This window comes from Dermacentor variabilis, chromosome 4 (genome assembly GCF_050947875.1).
Source record: "Dermacentor variabilis isolate Ectoservices chromosome 4, ASM5094787v1, whole genome shotgun sequence".
In the NCBI taxonomy this organism is placed as follows: Eukaryota; Metazoa; Arthropoda; class Arachnida; order Ixodida; family Ixodidae; genus Dermacentor; species Dermacentor variabilis.
The window spans coordinates 3957485-3978312 of record NC_134571.1 but is presented as its reverse complement, the minus strand read 5'-3'; the positions used below and the strand labels follow the sequence as shown (position 1 = coordinate 3978312).

At 49.5% G+C, this 20828-nt stretch overlaps 2 protein-coding genes and 1 long non-coding RNA gene across 3 annotated transcripts in view; all 3 read left to right on the top strand.

The window, feature by feature from the left end:
• The window catches only part of LOC142578586 (transient-receptor-potential-like protein), a 241302-nt gene that overhangs the window by 165163 nt on the left and 55311 nt on the right, over positions 1-20828 (top strand). The window contains exons 8-10 of the mRNA XM_075687976.1: positions 11512-11627; positions 11789-12025; positions 12241-12436. Of these exons, the coding sequence (XP_075544091.1) occupies positions 11512-11627; positions 11789-12025; positions 12241-12436 (549 nt within the window). The remainder of the gene's footprint in view (positions 1-11511; positions 11628-11788; positions 12026-12240; positions 12437-20828) is intronic.
• On the top strand, positions 17165-18627 carry LOC142578587 (uncharacterized). Its single transcript, XR_012827263.1, has 2 exons — positions 17165-17327; positions 18497-18627. It is a non-coding gene; the product is annotated as an uncharacterized LOC142578587 (long non-coding RNA).
• On the top strand, positions 19053-20336 carry LOC142577630 (uncharacterized). Its single transcript, XM_075687114.1, has one exon. The coding sequence runs from the start codon at positions 19074-19076 to the stop codon at positions 20334-20336; it is 1263 nt and encodes a 420-aa protein (XP_075543229.1). The 5' UTR covers positions 19053-19073.

Below are 20828 nucleotides of genomic sequence, written 5' to 3'. Positions count from 1 at the left end.
GTAGTGTTTGAAAATATCCATGTTCTTTATTTATGAGAAATCGTCAAATGGCCCATTGAGAGAGAAAGACGGCGTCTGTAGTAGCGAAACTGCGCCTAAAGACCCATAGGCGGCGACGCCATGTCTCGAGCCCACCTTGATAAATTCTCATTGGCTGCGAACCCACGGTACTGTTAACCAGCTTATCCTTCCACATTCTTTGAATCTCAGCCCCTGTGGAAGGTGGACACTCGCTATGGGTCTGGCTGGGCAGATCTTCGCATTCTGTTACGATGTACCAAGTCGTTTCAGGGCTTCCTGTGGAGCACACACATGCCTCATCCTGCGGCGCTTATTTGCTCCATTGCGTTTTGTCCCAAGGCCGCCATCTCGTACCTCAAATAGCAGGGCGCTCCTGTTTGAGTTATCATAAGGACATTCCCTTAAGATATATTTCTTGTAGTGTTTGAAAATATCCATGTTCTTTATTTATGCGAAATCGTCAAATGGCCCATTGAGAGAGAAAGACGGCGTCTGTAGTAGCGAAACTGCGCCTAAAGACCCATAGGCGGCGACGCCATGTCTCGAGCCCACCTTGATAAATTCTCATTGGCTGCGAACCCACGGCACGAGCGCGCCTCGATGGGGCACAGTGGACGAAAGGGAACACCAGCGATTGCCATGTCTCGCCAGGTCTTGCGTTTGGTGAAAGGGCATCGCTGCGGCGCTAGGTGACCCTCGTTGTCGGAAGCCAGCGCGCAGTCCGTATCTCTCTCTCATTATCACTGGCCTTAGCTGCTGTGCTCGCCGGCCGGCCTTGGCGGCCACTGCTGCTTTCTCAGACTTTCGTAGCTCAGGACGTACGTGGAATGCTGCGTTGGCACCGCAGGCTGCTGCTGCTTGCTGGCTCGGGCAGCACGTACTGCTATGGTACACTATTCGCGGCGCGAAACTCGAAGAACCAGTTAGCGGCGTTCAATGGGACATAAATGCTTTCGCATTCACAACTAATAAGGAATGCTTAGTGTTGCGGTTCGGGGTGGCGTTTAGGACAGGGGAGGTATTCTCCAAGTGCCCACTTAGTGGACATGTCTCTTTCGTCTGCTGCTGAAGTGCTGACTGGCTGTGGCGTTTCGCTGCCGCGCATGCGCAGCACAGCAGAGCCAATGGGCACTTAAGCAGCAGACAAAATGGACAGGTCTACTAGGTGCATTCTTATAGAATATCTCCCCAGAAATCCACCCGCTACTGGGATGAGTACGGCCGGTAGTAGGAATGAAGGAAAAAATGTTTATTTTACATCATTTACGTTCCTTCTAGATACGGAAGCCCACTCAATGTAGGACCATATTAAACGTCTGAGTTCACATCAGGACACGTCAGCACCCTCCTCAGTGCTACAAAAGTCTCCACATTTAAAACAGTCGTCTTCTCTAGAAGAGTAGGCTAGGGAATCTGATGAGTGCATCTCGGTCAATCGTCGAATCGGTAGCACAATCGCTCCCAGGATGTCGCACCCTTGCGCGGACTCTGCCTCCTGTGTTGCACCCTGGCGCCTGCAATGGCGCAACTACGCGATAATCTGGAAAACCGATGCCGAAGCGCTTCTCACCTTCGAAGTTGACCCTTTTCACCTCACTATTCGGCTTCAGCTTGTCAGTGGTCATGTTCAGGTAGAGTGATCTTCGGGGCAGTTGTAACCTTAAAGTGAGCTCCTTTGTTTGCGCGTCACAGTCTCTGGCAGGCCCAGGCGTCATCTGTGTTCGCGCTTATTTAAGGAATACCTCGTGGAAAAACGTCTAAGGAATGCTCATCGCCGTAATGAGGTGCAGCATACTCATCCGCTGCCGGGGTATTTGACCTGAGGGTGTCCAGCTGTCAGGTTACCCGAAGCGTGAGTGTCCACTAGCGACTGCGGGTATTATTCTATAAGTGATAACTGATGACACACTGCAGCTTCAGGTCTCAGCCCTTGCTTCGTTGTTGCCTTTTCCCTCGGACTACACCGACACACACATAATCTGGTCGGCATGCTTCAGCGACACGCCCTCCGGACACTATGATGCTCACATCGCTCTATATAAAGTTCTACCCCTCTCTCTGTCTCTCTTTTTTGTCGTGGTGAGCCCTCGGCAAGGCAGAAATTAGTTTCCTATTTCACTAACATCGATAGCGATGGAGAGCAGGAGAACACGTTAAAAAAAACGCCCTCAGTTCTTTGCCTAAGATCCCCGTCTCAGACCATCTGCATTCTTATTGCAAAGCATAGAAAAGGGAGCCAGACCCTTTTCTATGCTTTGCCTCAAAGTTGCATTCGTGCAAAAATTAGACTCTATCGGAGCAGCCTCCCCTTTTTTTCTGACATTTCCTTCTGGCATGTAAGAGGGCAATGGTCGCTTTCGACCGCAAATTTTGTGCCTTCAATATGGCATCCTGGCTTTTTCAATGGCCCATACTATGCGCATTCCCCGAGGTGCTAAACGCCTGTTCTCGTGGTGTCAGTTTTCAACTGAGGTACATCACGGGGCTTTCTTCACCGCTTTCATTATGTTGGAGAAGGGTGATACCTTGACCACGATTGCTTTCGTCACTCTAAAGAATGTATTCTGCGGGAAAGTCTTGTGAGACAAGCACAGGCCGTGAAGACAAGGCTTTCCTCTGAAAACAATCCACGTTTTCTGAATAAGGCTCTGCAAATCTTCCACTTTTTTGTGAATCACTAACATTTTCTGTCTATTGTTTCCTTTCATTTTTCATTTATTTGTTGTTTGAGACATACAGCTGTCTCAGGTGCTGCAGCAAAAGGCAGTATTCTTGTCTGACAAAGGCTGCAGCACCCAAAGCATGTTGACACTCTGAAGCAAACAACAGCACAAGCGTTACAATTTTTCGAAATATGATAGCATATCAAAAGCGATTAACAATTCGAATCTCAATCAGAACATGTTAAAAAAGGAAAACAAAACAATGACATTGTGGTACATAAAGAAGTTATACAATAAAGTAGCGAAGAAAATACGTTTGAACAGATTTCTTGAACCTCAAGCTTGATTTCGAGGTTTGTAATTGTTCCAGCATTGTGGGATTATTGTTTAGTAAGGTTGATATTTGAAAGTTTAATGCCTGTTTCCCGTAGTTCGTGCGAGTAAGCGGTATAGAGATTGGGTCATGTCTGAGATTATACGGAGTTTCTTTGGTGGCGAAGGTCTGATTAAACTGTATGTGATCAGCTTGACGGAGACGGAACGCCTCGAGCTATAGTTTATGCAAAAATAGGTGGTCTATATGGAGTATGCCAAGCTTATCAAAAAACGGTTTAGTGTGTGCAAGAACAGGTAGGTTACAAACTGCCCTTACGGCTCTTTTTTGCAGCCTATATAGTGACATAAGGTTAGTTTTGGTAGTAGTTCCCCAGACCAGAAGTGAATAGTATAGACTAGAATGTATTAGTGTGTAATATAGCTGTTTCTTTAATTTCATTGGAATAAGATGCTTTAACATGTTAATCATTCCCGTCGCTCTACGAATGTCGGCTCTGAGGGTCTCCACATGAATGGACCAATACAGGTTTTCGTTAAACCATACGCCTAAAAATTTTACGCACTTCGTATTTTCTATAACGCGCCCCCCAAAATTTAACTCCTAGTGACCCATCAGCTGCTTTCCTTTAGGTCTAAATATGACGTACTTTGTTTTTTCGCAGTTCAGTTGTATTTTATTTGAATTTAGCCAACAGTTGAGGTCCCCCATCCATCTATTGGCTGCGTTAAATGCTTCTTGAATGTTATGATCAGAGAAGAAAACGCTGGTGTCATCTGCATACAAAGTTATGCACTGTGTGTTTGGGATGTTAACAATATCATTGATATAGAGAAGAAACAAAGTTGGGCCTAGGATTGAGCCCTGAGGAACACCGCAGTTTAAATCAAGAAGTTGGGACTTAGAATCATTTAGGCAAACAAACTGCTTACGGGAGCTGAGATAGTTCTTAATTAAAGTATATGCTACACCTCTTATGCCATACCAGGGTAACTTTCGGAGCAAAATATCGTGATTAATAGAGTCAAAAGCCTTTCGGAAATCCAAAAACACTGCAATAGTGTAAGTCTTTTTTTTTCGAAGTTCTTAATTAAGTGGTCTTTCGCATGCAAAAGCGCGTGCTCAGTAGACTTTTGTTTCTGAAACCCGAATTGTGCTGGTACTATTGCTTTGTTTTTTGTCAAGTGCCCAACTATTCTTTTATTTAAAATACGTTCAGGGATTTTAGAAAAGATAGGAAGAACTGAAATTGGTCTGAACTGAAATTATTGAGGTTATCTAACGCACCCCCTTATGCAGTGCCACTATTCTCGCAATTTTCATGAGCATGGGAAATTCACCAGTCGATAAGACGAGGTAGCAGATATGTGAAAGCGGGTGACATATAACTTGCGCTACACTCTTTATAGGCTTTGTACTTATTTCGTCCGCTCCGCATGCGCAGTTATTCTTTAGTGTAGATATGACGTCTGCTATCTCGGCTGGGCTTGTTGGGTACAGGAATATAGTGGGCATATCAGAACATCCTTTGTATGCTTCACATCGGCCTACAGGAGCATCGCTACACTGCGCAGCAGAAACCTGGAAATGCGAGTTAAATTTGTTGGCTAGGCATTCCCCTGATAATGGTATCCCGTCGATAACTATTGATTGAGGACAGTTCGCTTTGTTGCCCGTCAATAATTCTCGAAATGTTCTCCAAAGCAGTGAAGGATTGTTTGCAGCTGCAGTAAACTTATTCTGATAGTACTCGCGTTTAGCCTTCTTCATTTTAGAGTTTGTTTTATTTCGAAGCTGCTTGTAGGCTTCCAGGACGTGTGGATCTTTCGATTTAATGAATGTTTCAAATAACTTTTTACGGCGTTCAATTTCTTTATATAGTTCGTAGGACACCCAAGGCTTTCTAATTTTTCGGTGCGTTTTGCGCATTTCTAGTTCACAAAGGACCGGCACTAAAAGAATAGCCATGAAATGTTGCGTAAATTACGTGTGTGAAAGAGCTTAATTCTATATACCTCCACGTACGCTCTAAGCGATTCTGAAAACGCTGGTGTCTTATGAGTACACGTGCGACACATGCACTGATGCTTTGCTTCTCTGTGTCCGTGCAAGACATGTCTTTGAGGAACGGTACAAACAGTTTCTAAAATTCTGCGGTTAAACAACGGCTCCTCCAAATAACGTGTCTTACTTCCTAAGAAAACACCTCGTGACCACTTCCGAAAAGTGCGCTAATGCTCAAGCGCGCCACTACAGGCTTCTAATAAATAACCTAGACTTTACGGTGCAAGCGTATCTCGCAAGAAAAAATCAAGCTTATCCGTTTTAAAAGAAAGAACGACCTATCGAGACAAGAGTTTCCAAAATTTATGCGCGCGCAAGCCATCTCTTTCAGACATCAGTGAGCTTCTAAAACAAACAACCTCAACAAAGTTCGAAGCTTGCTTATCGAAACAATGTTTAGTCTCGGAGGTGTCGAAACGTTTACCCAAACTCTAAAAAAAAACTGCTCTTTCCGCAGAACTTGTAACACCGTTATTCATTCCGAATAGGCGACGTCAACTCTTTCGACCGCACTCCAGGCGGGTGGGTTTGAAAGTTCATGCTGTCAACCATGGAATACAGAGGTCATTCACCTCGCTGCAGACCTTCGGCACTGTACGAAAAGGCAACCTGCCTTTTCGGCATTGCACTACGAATTTACTGCCTGGTGCGACTACTTAGCGCAGCCTCACTGCCGCGCGCTCCTTTGTCATACAGGTTACACCTCGAAAATAACTCAGCAAGGAGGAACATAAATGCCCTCCGCGGCGTACCGCTCTTTGTTTTCTTCGTCGTTTGGCGGCTCGCACGTGCTCTGACTGGCAACGTCTCTAACGAAAAACGCGCCTTTCTAATTCTTTCGCTGCGCTCCTCACAAGTTTTAGTGGCTTTCGCTGCATTCGGCTACGCTGCTGCCTTTTTTTTTGTTTCAGTCGGTGGCTCCTCAGCATGACCCCCTTTCTAATTTTCTGCCTAGGAGATCGGAAAGATTTCCTCCTCTAGAGTAGCTATGTTTCCGGCGCTAGCTGTTGCCTCCTCTTTTGTTGTAGTTTGCTGCCACTGAGGGCAACATTGCGGTCATGAGGAAGGCTTTTGATAGTACTGGGCGCTATTGCTATGTGACCTGAAGACACTGCTTGTCACATACTTGTCGGCCAACTGCGCTGAACTTTTTGCAGACACTCCATCCTGGCTGTCCTTAACGGAAAGGCGCCCGTTATCCGTCAGCGTCTCGTCAAACTGCTCTAAGCAGATTAACACTGCCAGTTTACTGACGTTACCCGCCCCTGCTCCTTTCAACCACTCTGCAATGTTATCCTTCAGGCGACACACAAACTCGAGAAAGCTCCCATTAGGCTTCTTTCTTTCCTGTCAAAATTGTCTCCGGAATCCCTTTGTGGAATTTGGCGAGCAAACTCGAGTTGACTTAACTGTTCCCGCCTGCCTCGGCTGCGTTCAGTTCGGCCATGACTTGCGAGGATTCTACCGGCAGCTACGGAACCAACCGCTGCTGCCATGTGTCTTTGTGAAATGATTGCATCTCAGAAATTCGTTCAAAATAAATCAGGTAGAGACTGATGTCATTACCTGTTTTGTACGGCCGAAGCAAACTCGTCATTTTCACGCTTTCCGTTTGTGGCGGGGTGCTATCCGTACGGGGCGCTAATCTCGCTTGCTCTAGTTTTTTCTCAAGCTCAATTTCAGCCGGCCTAAAGTTTCCCTCTTTTCCTGCCTTTCCTTCTCTTCCGCGCTTTGTTTCTTCTCGCGACATATCTTTTCCCAGGCATCCATGAGCCCGTGCTCCTCGAAACCCACTTGGTTACTGGCAGTACGAATTTCAGGCTCCCTCAACGTATGGTTAACCTCCGTACCGAGCTCTGCGCCAACAGCCGAATCTCATCTTTTTTAACACTGTACTATCAATGCTTTTGCGAGAGCCGGCTACAACATCCCTTATATTGACAGCTGGCGGTCATATAGGGGAAGTTGTGCTGGGTCCGGTCACGGTCAATGATAACTAATTGTCCCATAGAACCCTGTCCTTATCATAGGTCCAAAACAGAGTCACTGCAGAACTCACCCAATCCCGACCTTGCGAAGGTCGTGCCTCCCGGAGCCACGTTCCCAGGTCCACCGATTCCAGATCATGAGGACTGCCTTCTGCTGCGCTTCTTTGAAGTTTTCACCAGTTGTCCAAGCCTCCACGCCGTCATTGCGATGGTTATGCCCCCCGAGCCACGAAGAGGAGCTCTGCTGATCCAGGATCCACAGAAGTCGTTCTTCCGTCCGCAGTTTACCTCGAGCTTGCGAAGATCGTGTCTCCCGGAGCCACGTCCTCAGGTCTTCCGATCCCAGATCATGAGGACTGCCTTCTGCTGTTCTTCGTTCAACTTTCCCCGCCTCGTCAAGACTCCACGCCATACTGCTACGGCTGTGCCTCCCTCAGCCACGAAGAGGAGCTCTCCTGATCACGGATACAGAGAAGTCACCCATCAGCCCGCAGTTTACCTCGAGCTTGCGAAGGTCGCGTTTCCCGGAGCCACGTTTTCAGGTCCGCCGATCCTATATCGTGAGGAATGCCTTCTGCTGCTCTTCCTTGAAGTTTCCTCGACTCCTCCCAGCCTTCACGCCATTAGCGCGACGGCTGTGCGTCCCGGAACCACGAAGAGGAGTTCTGCCGGTCCCATATCCACAGAAGTCACTGCTCTGTCCGCAGTTTACTTTGAGCTTGCGAAGGTTGTGTCTCCCGTAGCCACGTTCCCATTCCGGCCGATACCAGATCGTGAAGACTGCCTTCTTGATCTCGCCGCTCCCAACCAGATCGTTGCTGCTCAGAGTAGCCTTTAGGCCAGGAATCCACCCGGCACCGAGATGAGTACGTCCGGTAGTAGGAACGAAGGCAAAACGGTTTATGTTACACACTGAAGTCCACTCCATGCGGGAGCATATTGAACGTTCGAGTTCACATCAGGGCACATCAGCCCCCTCCTTATGGCACCATAATTCTCCGCTTTTAAAACTGTAGTCTTTTCAAGGTAACTGCGCTGGGGAATCTGATTATCGTATCTCGGCCAATCACAATCGTCGAATCGGTCGCAAAATTCCTCCCAGGATGTTGCACCATTCTGCCGGTCTCCACCTCCTGTGTTGCACCCTCGATCCCGCATATGGCGCAACTGCGTGGTAATCTGGCAAACCGAGGTCGACGCGGTTCCCTCGGTAGCCTTCGACGTTGGCCCCTTTCAACAATTGTTTCCGCTTGTCAGGGTAAGGTTCAGATAGAGTGATCTTAGCGGTAGTTGGCACCTCGAAGTGAGCTCCTTTGTTTGGGCGTCACAGTCTATGTCATGCCCCGGCGTGGTTTGGGAGGGCGCTGATGACAGAACTGCCTCGTTGAATACGCCTAAGGAAGACTGATTGCCATATTGAGACGTAACAATAGGTGCCCTCGAAATTTTTAAAACGACGCTTTCTTTGCTTCTTCTTTCAACTTTCGCATTGTTACTGCTGCTGTGGCTGATGTGGCTGCTGCGCAAGCTGCAGCTGCTGCGTGTGTATCAATGACAGGGGCGAGTTAAAGAGGAAAGACGACACGAGAAACTCGTTTTCAACCCGTCGCGTCGAATGTGCAGAATGCCCTCTGCAGCTCCCTCGACTTCGTCACATTAGCCTCTTGACAGCTGTAATTGTCCGTGACTCTACTCAAAAGCATTGCAGAAATTGCAGCGCTTCGCTTTCTACTAATGTGCGAATGCAAAGGGCACGTAGGTGGAACTCTAGAGAGCAGGGAAGAATGGGCAGTTTCCATACAAGGGAGGGGGGAGGTGACGTGAGAAGGTAAGGAAACCCTACGACTGAACGACAGCGGTTTTGGGTAAACTGGATAAGCTTAAGTTAAAGTTACGTAGAGTACGGTGCTGCTACTTCTCAAAAATAAACACCACGCAAATATGTCAAGCGGGCAATTTACGCAGAGCGCGCAGAAGCGGAGCCGCCCTAATTAAAGTGCACCGGAGGGCCCAGATGACACTATGGAAGCGGTCGACTTTCAAATCAGCGCTCCTGTGCCCGTGGCGGTAGATTTGCGGCTTATGGTATTGCTAGCGGTCACGGATTTGATCATGACCGCGGCAGCCGCATTTCCAAGGAGGCGAAATAGAAAACGCAAGCGCACTTACGTATTGGGACACGTTGAAAAACATCACAGTGTCGAAATAATTCTGGAGTCCGCCACTACGGCACGCCTCATAATCGGATTGTGGTTTTGGCTCGTACAGCCCCATAATCGAAGTTTAATACTTCTGGCACGGTGGGGTGTGCAATGTGAGACGCTGACAATGCTCAACCCTCTCTGATGTTATGAAATATTGCGCACAACAACGCCTCAAGCAAACACCCTCCTTGCGTGTTCTGTGTACTACGCAGACAAACAGCAGTGGTGCACGCAAGGTAGCGTTTAACATCAACTGACCACTCTCGTGTCAGACTAAATGTTGAAGAAATTAAGTTTTAGCCGTCAACTTTAGCCGTCAACTTTAGCCGTCAATTATTGTCGATCAAAGCATCCAACGCGGAAATATTCGCTTACATCGATTCCCACAGTGCGTGGGATCTGCATATATTTTTTGGTTCCACACTTTCCTTCCAATTTACTGTTCTCTTTTTCTCTCACTTGCTTTTTTATAACTCCTGCTTGTTTATTCACACTTTCAATTACCCTGTACTTCGTTGCCGATTTTCTTTATCTCTTCCTTTATTTCGTACCGACGCTTTTCAGGGACATATATTTCTGCAGGTCACGGCTTGTCACGCGTAGGCCGTCCGGGTGAAGTCATCGACGGTACATGCAAGCCAATTGGTCGTGCCGTAGTCAAGCGAACACAGTGATGGGGTCATAATTTGAGGAAAGAAAACAGAAAGATATGTATCTACTAACAACGATGCTCAAATAAAAAAAAATGCACAAGAACATTGACCCACATGCACTTAATATAGATCACTGATGAGGACAAAAGAAATACAACGAGCAATTAACACTGAATGTAAAAACTTACACTACACGAGAAGACAGCTAACAGTGGTTCACTAAAACTAAAAAAAACTAAAAGTCCAAAAGAAAAGCAATGATGGCATACGTATGGCCGGGCAGCAGCAGCAAGTCCATAAACGGTGAGGTTACCCGAAGAACGCTGGCGAGCCGATCTTGTTGCGGTGGATGCGATTGCTGGGCTGGGTCTCCAGGGAGTCTAGATCTGACGACTTCCCTCCACCAGGTTGGGCTATATCGAAGGTAACTACCGTCAGCTTTGTTGCAGACGTTAGTTTGTCGTCTCTTACGTGAAGTAGTCACTCGGAGTTCAGACGCGGCTATGCGGACCAGGTAATACTGGATGGCACTAGCCCCTTGACGCTTCTCAGAAGATTATAGGATCGGCTTCTAGAATGCTTAGAGGGGACTAAAAGCTGCGTCTAAATAACTTCTCCTTTCCGTAGTTCCTTGGATCGAGTAACGCCACATATTGGTGACGATCCAATCAAGTTCTGCCAAAGTCATGGGCGCGCCCTTTCTAATTAGGGGCGAAGGAAAGGGTGATTTTCTACCCCTCCTCCGGGCTGCGGGCTATGCTTTATTGTTTGGTAAGCAAAAAATGCTCACGCATGTACTACATGTCGGGATAAAGCCAGTTGTGGTGCTTCCTCGTTTGAAACACAAATTCAAACAGAGAAGACTAGGTAATCTTACGCGCCGGCGCCGCTTATAGTTTGCAACGGAATATCGCAATACCATGACCCCTCCCACCGCGCTATTTATCTGCACATTCGATGCATGCCGCTTGCCGCGCCTTTCTAGAGCGCGTCACGGGCCTGTTTGCTTTTTCGGCCATATTCTCTCCATCCACCATCGAATGCGAACAGTGCGGACGAGGCGCATTCTCACGCCAACTCTTTCTTTCGAATACACTAATAGATAAGATTTTTTTATCTAACTTACTTGCACAGGCAATGCATTTGGTGGAGCGATAAACAGCTGAAAGAAGGCACCCACGATTTGACCACGTGACTCGTTTTTTTCCCGTCACCTATGAGATAACACACAATCGATGGTAACCCAAGAGTGAATCTGCATCAGCCAATGAATCTAGAGGAGTGTTGAGGGTTGCATTTTATGCCGTCGTACAATTAGCTCATTCATCTTTGGGCGTCGCCAGAGTTCGCGGAGATCCCGAACTCTGCCAAACTCGGGCCTTTCTGCATAACACCCCAAAATGGTATCTACGCTGTCTAGCAACAAGCGCATTTATCGAGTTCACGCTGCATGCATCGCTTCTCGCCCTCTACTAAAATAGTTCGCCGCATGCTAATTCACTTCATTGCATAGCTTTCCCGTTCACACAAATAGTATGTGCATGACGGCTGAACGCGGTTTCTTTTTTCTCTTTGGTTCAACAGGAGACACAAGAAATAGGCGAGCAGCCACTGCTTGCCTTCCTTCCGAGGGAAGAATGGGACCCATTTGATCCTATGCTGATCGCAGATGGCCTCTTCGCTGCAGGAAACGTCTTCTCGTAAGTGCTTCCCGTGCGTAAAGGCGGACACTTCAGTCGACGCGCTAAATTTATGCGCATGTCTTTAAGAGGAAGCTTGTCAACCCAATGCCCACTAATAATTAGGACCTAGACGGCAAGTGGCGCTTGACTACAGCAACTGCGTGTGGTTAACATTTCAGAGCCCTGCGCCTGGTGCATCTGTTCTCCATGAACCCCCACCTAGGCCCCCTGCAGATCTCGCTGGGCCGGATGGTGATTGACATCGTCCAGTTTTTCTTCATCTACACCTTAGTGCTGTTCTCGTTCGCCTGCGGCCTCAACCAACTGCTCTGGTACTATGCAGACCTGGAGCAGACCAACTGCGACCCGAACAACATCAGGGACTCCTCCTGTCTCACGTGGCGACGCTTCTCCAAGTGAGCGATTCATCCGCCTGCAGGCGGCGGAGAAAATATGTCAGTGCCCTGTTCTTTTAATTCATAGTCACTTTAATCCAATCCGTTTCGTTTTTGCCCCTGGTGACATTGGTGCTCTAAGCTTTTTTTTTGCCTTCTATCAACACTTTCACTGGCTCTCGTCAACCCTGTGGCCTTTGAAGATAGCTTACGTAACCTAAACCTTCTTGGTGCAGCCTGTTCGAATCGTCGCAGTCCCTCTTCTGGGCCAGCTTCGGTCTGGTGGACCTCTCAAACTTCGAGCTTACGGGCATCAAGAGCTATACACGGTTCTGGGGCCTTCTCATGTTCGGATCGTACAGTGTCATCAACATTGTCGTCCTCCTGAACCTGCTCATTGCCATGATGAGCAACTCTTACCAACGAATATCGGTAAGCATGCCTGCTTACAGCGTGACTTACGCAAATACTCTTATCGTTCTCAGGTCCGTGGAAGTCATCATGTTTAACACGAAATGGAGAGACAATGGTCCACTTGTTTTCCCAAACCAACAATTACATGATAAGGTGCGACATTCTTAAGCCTAAGTTTTCTTCGGCTCTTCCTCGATGTTTCTACTACTGCAGCTGCTGCTGCTGCTGCTGCTGCTGCTATCCCTATCTTGGGCGCCACGTCGACAGGTGGTTGAGAACACACGTAGGAGTGCGGGAGATGTAAAAAAAAGTCGCAGTTTCGCCCGAAGGGCCAAGTATCGATTGTAATAGCAAGTTAGTGGACCGCCATATAAACCGCCGTATAAGCTTTTAGACATAGGTACAGTAACTAAATTAAGAAGCATGGTGCCACGTGCACATACGCAAACATGAACACATCTCACTCGATGAGCGCGTAACCTCGCTGTCAGTACACTGGAGTGAGGAATCGTGGCAACCGCAGGGAGCGAATGGACCTTCGCGATTCCTCTTGCATCTCCCCCCCCCCCCCCCAACGCGAACCGAACCGCGAAAATACACCGCGCGGCAGACTCTGCGCATGTCGCGGATAGCGTTCAAAATACAGTGACCCGGGCGGGGCCGCCCGGGCCGCCAGCAGTAGAACGCCCCCCCCCCCCCTCCCTACCCTTGCCCAGAGCCCTATGCACAACGGAAGATGGCGGCCCTCCTCCAAGCCTTCCTTCGTTTCGGGCGCGGGTTTGAGCTACGATTGCCGGCTCACCCTCGCACGCTTTCACTTGCAAATAGAGCACAAGGAGCGCGGCGACAATTTTGTCACCCTCGGACGTTATACGGAGCCTCACGGCGACGGCGACACTGACGGCAGAAATGCCCTTGCCTTGCCCACATAATTGCTATCGCAATAAAAGTATGCCTGCTTTGGGGGAAGCAGCGCCACAATGAGCTCAGAAGCTTCCTGGGAGTCGCCACAATGCCCCATCACCGCCAACACATTACAGAAGCTGCAGCGCTTGCCTTTGTGCCAACGCGCAACAGCTCTGGGAAACAGTAGAATGAAGAGGCAGCGAATGGGCAGAACCGGATGCCCTACCCGTTTATTCACCGACGCAGGCTTAATATCTGCGAAGTTTACCAATCATCGCTCATGGCAGCTAGCCTCCGTAATTTGGGGTCTCGTCTTTAAAGGAGAGGCTAATACACGTGACAAAAATTGAAGAATAAGTGAATAAGTGTTAATTCAAGGTACGGTACGTTTGCGATATTTTTTGAAAAATAAACATCGTGCAAATTTCCCTTACTGAGAACTGACACAGGGCGTGCAGAAGCGAGGCCACATTAAACCTCCGCAGCGTCAAGACACACTACGCAAGCGGCCGTCCGGCATAGCAACACTTTTGTACGCGACGCGATATCTTAGTGGGTCGGGGTCGTAGTGTGATCCCAACCATGGCGGACGCATTTCGACGAGGAAACAATGCAAAAGCGCTCATACGGTTAGATTAAGATGCTTGTTACAGAATTGCAGGTGGAGAAAATTAATCCCGAGTCTGCCCCTACGGCGTGCCCGATAATGAGATTGTCGTTTCGCCACGTAAAGCCCCACACTTTAGAGTTTACCGATTCTGCCAATATGCGATGCGCCGTATGAGACAACGAGTGTGCTAAGCTACTCAGGCTACGAACAATATGGCCCGCACCAGCGCTTCGAGCAGACATGTCTCGGTGTGTGTTCTCTGCACTACGGATCGAATAAACACAAGTTTTGCACGCAAGTTGAACATCCACTTGCTATTCTTGTATAGCATCAAGCGCTTACTGACTTACGATCACCGTCACTGCCAATTACTTTCAAGTAACGCAAAACTGCAGAAAGCTTCGCTTACACTGGTTCCTACATGAGAGTGGCTTGTTGGGCTAGTTGGTACATGGTTATGCTAGGAGAATGCCAGCAAACTTGAGAGTAGGAAAAAATCGAGAGGCAGACATAGACAAAGAGACAGGAAGGTGGCTGGAAGCCACCTTCCTGTCTCTTTGTCTATGTTTGCCTCTCGATTTTTTCCTACTCTCAAGTTTGCTGGCATTCTCCTAGCATAACTGGTTCCTACGTTACGTGGGAACTAGACATTTTCTTTTAAAGCTCTTTGCCTCTTCCTTTGACTTTTGCACTGCTGCTGTCGCTGTCTTGGGCTCCCCTCGGGAGGCGGTTCTGAGCATGCGCATAAATGAAAGGAGCATGGCAAAAATGAAAGCCAAGAAGCTCGTTTCGACCTTTCCATAACGACCGTGCAAGTAAACGCCGTGCACATTTGTCAAGCGCACAAGTAACCAAGGACGTCCAGCCGCAACGCCGACTAAAGGAGCAGCGTCTAGGCGACTCTACGTAAGCGGTTGCACGTCCAAACAACACTTCTGTGCCCATAGCGGTAGCTTTGCAGCAGTGGCATTCGTTCAGGTAGCAGGTCCCGACCGCGGTAGCCGCATGTCGACGGAGGCGAAATACAAAAATGCACGTGCTCTTCGATTTAGGTACACGTTAGAGAACTCCATGGTGCCAAAAGTAATCCGGAGTCCACTACTAGGGCGTGCCTAATTATACGACTAGGGTTTTGGAACGTACAGCCCTATATTAACGCGACAGCGTTAAGGAGCTCGTGTCGCAGAAAAGCCGGTGTCGTCGGCGTCGATGTCGGCGTTGGCCGTGAGTGATAAATCACGGCAGGTACTTCATAAATAAAAAATTGGAGGACGCTTAAGCTTCGCCTTCAAGAGTGGAACGCGACAGCGTTCCCGTCGACCCGCCAAGGGGTATTGGGCTACGGCGCAGCGACAACGCGCCCCGCATCGGACGCGGTGAGCGTCAAGCAACGCAGCGTTCGGCGCGACAACGAAATGCGCGCCTCAGCAAGCGACGCACGCCTGAGCCTTCTAAGGTAACACCGCGTTCACTAGAGGCGCTTTTGTACCGCTTTGAAGCATCGAACTCGTGGCTCAGTGGTAACGTCTCCGTCTCACACTCCGGAGACCCTGGTTCGATTCCCACCCAGCCCATCTTGGAAGTTGCTTTTTATTTATGAAGTGCCTGCCGTGATTTATCGCTCACGGCCAACGCCGCGGACGCCGACACCGACGCCGACGACACCGGCTTTTCTGCGACACGAGCTCCTTAACGCTATCGCGTTAAAAAGCAACTTCCAAGATGGGCTGAATCGAACCAGGGTCTCCGGAGTGTGAGATGGAGACGCTACCACTCAGCCACGAGTTCGATCCTTCAAAGCGGTACAAACGCGCCTCCAGTGAATGCGGTGTTGCCTTGGAAACGAGCCGTGGAAAGTTATACTGCGGTGTATATCGGTAATTATGAACATGTAACTTACAGAAGTCGCAATTACACGAGTAGCGAAGTGCTTTTCCGCTACATATCTTCTGCGCTTTCCGCACACGCAGAGCCATCTTGCGGCAAACACAGAAGACCCCCTCCTCTCCATGTACGGCGCTGCCCCGACAGATGGCGCGCCACGCGCGCATTGGGGCTGTGCTAGGACCGGTGCGAGGCGGGTCGCGGCCCGGACTCTCTCTCCCCTGACGACGCTTCGCCTTGCTCCCTCACGAATTGCAGAATCAAGCGTCCTTCCTTTCTTTAGATCACTATCTGTCTCTCTGCCCGTGCCGATCACGACGTTTGGCTGGCGTTGGCGTGCATCATTTCCCCCTCCGAGACACCCAGTTCTTTGGTTCGTTCCGCTTGCTCAGGCGCACGTTTCGTTGCTGCGCCGAACGCTGCGTTGCTCGACGCTCACCGCGTCCGATACGGGGCGCCTCGTAAGTGATGGCTGCGCCGTAGCCCATTGTCTTACACCCCTTGGCGGGTCGACGGGAACACTATCGCGTTCCACTCTTGAAGGCGAAACTTAAGCGTCCTCCAATTTTTTAACTTAATGTGTATTAAAGATAATAGGGGTTTCATCAAAGCTAGGAACAGAGCAGCATGATTTGCAATGCAGGAAAGTATGTAGCGGCCCAATACTGTGAAGAGACAATGTCGCTAAGATGAACATTAACGCAGCGTGTCGTATGTCCAACATATCGTTGCGTTAGCAACTATATGGACACCCCAGGTGCATTTTTGTCGTCGCCATTGGCGTCGCCATGATCCGTGCCCAGCCACTGGCACGCTTCGGCACGAGCCGACAAGCGAACGCGTCGCTTAGCATCGGTTGGAGGAAAAATTGGAGGACGCTTAAGCTTCGCCTTCAAGAGTGGAACGCGACAGCGTTCCCGTCGATCCGCCAAGGGGTGTAAGACAATGGGCTACGGCGCAGCGACTACGCGCCCCGCATCGGACGCGGTGAGCGTCGAGCAACGCAGCGTTCGGCGCGACAACGAAATGTGCGCCTGAGCAAGCGACGCACGCCTAAGCATAGAGAAAGAAATTCAACAAGAGGGGACACTCTTCAAAAACTGGCAACAGGAAAGACGTCACGCGTAGTTTCAACAACATCCGTTAGTTGACGCGAGCATAAGAAAAAAAAAAAGAATGTGAAATAAACTTCCAGACAACGTTTTATTTTTTTGATTCTTTCCCACTAGAAGTGAAAAAGTTTTGCGTGTAAATGAACTTACACTTGGCAACTTTTTGTTGCGTTGCCTAGCAACAAGCTAGCGGCACGCCAGACACGCGTGCATACGTCATGCGCCAGGCAAGCCGCAGGAGTGAGCGAGGCCGGCCGTACGTGCGAAGCTCGCGTGCTCGGCGACCCGTCTGTTTTGGATATAGCCCATGTTTTTGGGCTCCCGGCCTTCTCTATGCTTTTCTTGCGTATCGTCTGCATTTCGACACGGCACCACTGCACTACTGGACTACGGCAAGGTGAGAAATTGTGTTTGACAGTGTGCGGCGCATTTTAAGCACATTTAGGCTTAGTTCGAGTGGCGCAGTTAATTTGAGTTAATGCCTCGTCCTGGGAGATTTTTGCGACGCTTTCTGTGAGCACCAACATTACTGTAACTTATTTCGGTAGGTTTTGGGCACGCTTGCCGCGCCCGGCTTATTGACGCAGTAAGCGAAAACCGGCTCGGCCGTGTGAGGCATTTGCGCGTGTACATGCGTGTACTGCGTCGTAGCGCCTAAGACAGGCAAGTTTTCGCGCATTCTGTGGCCCCCAACATTATTGTAACTAGCGTCGTTATATTTGGGGTAGTTTAGAAGCACGGTTGCCGCGCCCGGCTTATTGACGCAGTTAGCGAAAAGCAGCTCGGCTGTGTGCCGCAGTTCGTTTCGCGTGTACTGGATCTTACTGGTAGAAGTTCGTGACGCATTCTCTGACCCGAAAAAGTATTGTAATTTATCTGGTAACTTTTTGGGATATCTTAAGGCTTGCTCGCCGCGCCTGGGGTTGTGAAGGTGTTAGCAAAAAAGCAAGCCGGCCATAGTGAGTTAGTTTTGCGTGTACTCAATTTTAGTGGGTCAAGTTTGTGACGCATTTTATAGCCCTGCAACAAGATATACCTTATTTCGGCACTCACGCTTCTCGAAAACGCGACGAGCGATTGCCGAGAGTGATAACACGGGAGTGTTGCATGCGCCGGCAGGACGCGTAAAAGATAACACGGAGGAGCTCAAGAACATGACATTTACGTATTATGAGCGACTGAAAACAGGCTTTGCACCCACGAGTCTGACTTGAGTGCGATTAGAAGGCATTCTGCGAGCGTGTAACATGGTCTGGCTGAGCCTGTGTGTGTACTTCGCGTACCATCGTGTCGACTGAGGCCAAGTTGTTTTGGAAACGCGCAGTCACCCGTGTATTTGTGCACTTAAAGTGCAGGAAATAATGCCAGGTAAAGGAGGGGTGCTTGAAAATCGGATGTTCAGATTTTATGGCATTGTTTCGGAGGAGTCCTTGCTGCGAAATGTACGTAAAAGTGAATTTATCTGTAATGCCGCTCATTCACCACTTACGCACGTTTCGCCTCTACACGAAATACTCCTGTTAGGTCAAAATGCCAAAATGATACATGCTTGTAATTTACTTTCAGCTGATGGGATCCGGTGGAGCATCGTACGGCAACGACTGCTGCTTACCTGGTGCCACAACTTTCGATGAATGCAGAAGAAGCCCGGAACGAGCATTTATATAGAGCAAAATAAACATTTCATCATTTCAGAAGACGTCTTTCGTTTTCTTTATGAAATTGCACCTGACAGATTCGGTGCAGTCTTGTAAAGGTCAATCGCAATCATTTCTACGTAATAATGAAACGATTCCACGCCAAGGCCACGCGAGGTTCAGCAGAAGCGAAAAAAAAAAAAATGCCGCGCCGAGCAGCGGAGCCGGCGCGGCGTGTACCAACTGGTGTTCAAAACGCGCGCGCCCAAAACCGAAACCGGAAGGAGTCAACAACATCCGCTTGGTGTGCTACAGTCAATTCGACCGCTGGGCTCTATGGGAGTGTCCGCTCTTGTTGAAATTTCTTTCTCTATGGCCTAAGCCTTAGAAATAGCTCGTTTCTAAGGCAACACCGCGTTCACTAGAGGCGCTTTTGTACCGCGTTCAAGCATCGAACTCGTGGCTCAGTCATTCTGCTTCTGGACGCCGTGCAGTACGGACGCAGAATGGAGGGCTCCTCGAGAGCTGCGAAAGCGGCCGACGTTGGCCGTGGTACCCCGTGTTCCGCATTGCCCAAGGATTACCGTGTCATCTTGCCGCCGTTACCAACAGTTGAAGGACAAAGGCGCGCAGTTGTATTGCACTGCGACGTCACTGGACGGCCTTACAGAATCGACGACTTCCGGAAGCCCTTGAAGGATGCTGGAGTAATTCAGCAAGTAGGCGGAATTGGAGCATACCAAATGTCGCACGTGTGGCTGCTGAACATGAAGACAGATGAGGCAAAGCAGACGCTGCTAGACGCCGGACCACTACTGGTGAAGAACCGGACATGCCTCGTCATTGATCCAGCGAGGCAAGAACTCAGGATTAAGCTACATTGGGTCACGTTCGACGTCACCTCTGAGACTATTCGACGAGCCTTCCGAGAGTGTGGCGAGATAAAGGAAGTCATCAGTGATCGGTGGAAGGCCGAGGACTTCGAGGGCGCCGAGTCAACGACTCGTCTAGTGCGTCTTCTTCTGCGCGATGGTGTCACACCAGACCGCATCCCACATCAGATGCGTCTTGGTAGCGGCACTGCGCTAGTGGTTGTGCCTGGACGTGACCCGTTATGCCTTCGTTGTCACAACACTGGACACATACGACGTGAATGCCGAGTGCCCAAGTGTGCTGCTTGCCGAGCGTTCGGGCACGAGCAGGCTAATTGTACTCGCTCGTATGCCAGAGTTGCAAGCGTAGGCGGTGAAGCAGACCGGAGCGAGATGCTCATGGACGAAGAAGAAGCGGAGAGCGTGGCTGGGATGGTGGCGTCTATCAGCGACGCGGACGCGGCGTCCACCAGCTCAGCAAGTGCGCAAGAGAACAAGGCTGCAGACGCTCGGGCAGCAGACGCCACTCTGGAAGACACTTCGACGGGAAAGTACGAAGAAGGTTCGGCAGAGCGCCCTTCTGAAACCCACTCTTTAGGAAAGCAGCTGCCACTAAGTGCGTCCGGGAGTGGTGAGAAAACAGCTGAACTCAAGACCGCAGTAAGCGAGGTCGTTGCGACTCTCGAGGACAGTGATTCGACGGATGAGGCTGCAATGGACGCCGAGGCAACACCTACGAAGCGCCGACTCAGCAAAGCAAGCACGCCTTCTCAAGACACCCGGCTACGAGCAACGGAGAGGCGTGGGACCGAGCCTGGAACCAAAAAGCCTCGGGTGGCCACCAGCCATCAGCGGTCGCCGTCGCTTACACGCGGCGGCGGCAAGTCGACGCCCTGAGCGTCGACTGGACTGTGGGTTGCTACAAGGCAAGGTCTGTGAGGGGAGCGCCGTAGGCTCGGTCTGGTGTCACTCGCCAATATGGAGTCCTTAGAGAGGTCGATAAATATTGCAACACTTAACGTCCGAGGGCTTAGTGCCAACAGGCGGCAAAACCAACTTTACCGCCTCGTAACGGAGCACGATTTTGATATTGTAGCCATTCAGGAGACCAAAGTGGAGAAAGAGGACCAGACAGAGCGTATGGTGCGTCCTTTCACGAGACGCTATAACGTGAGTGTTGCCCATGCTGCGGGGAGGTCTTCGGGGTGCATTTTGTTAATTCGGCAGAGTCTTGGTGCTGTAGTGCAGTCGGTGACTACCTGTGAGTCAGGCCGTTTCATTGTATCTGACTTTTCCCTGTCAACAGAAAATTGGCGAGTAATTTGTCTTTATGCACCAACTCAGGCTCAAGAGCGAAAGCTTTTTTTTTGAAGAAATGGAGACGTACGT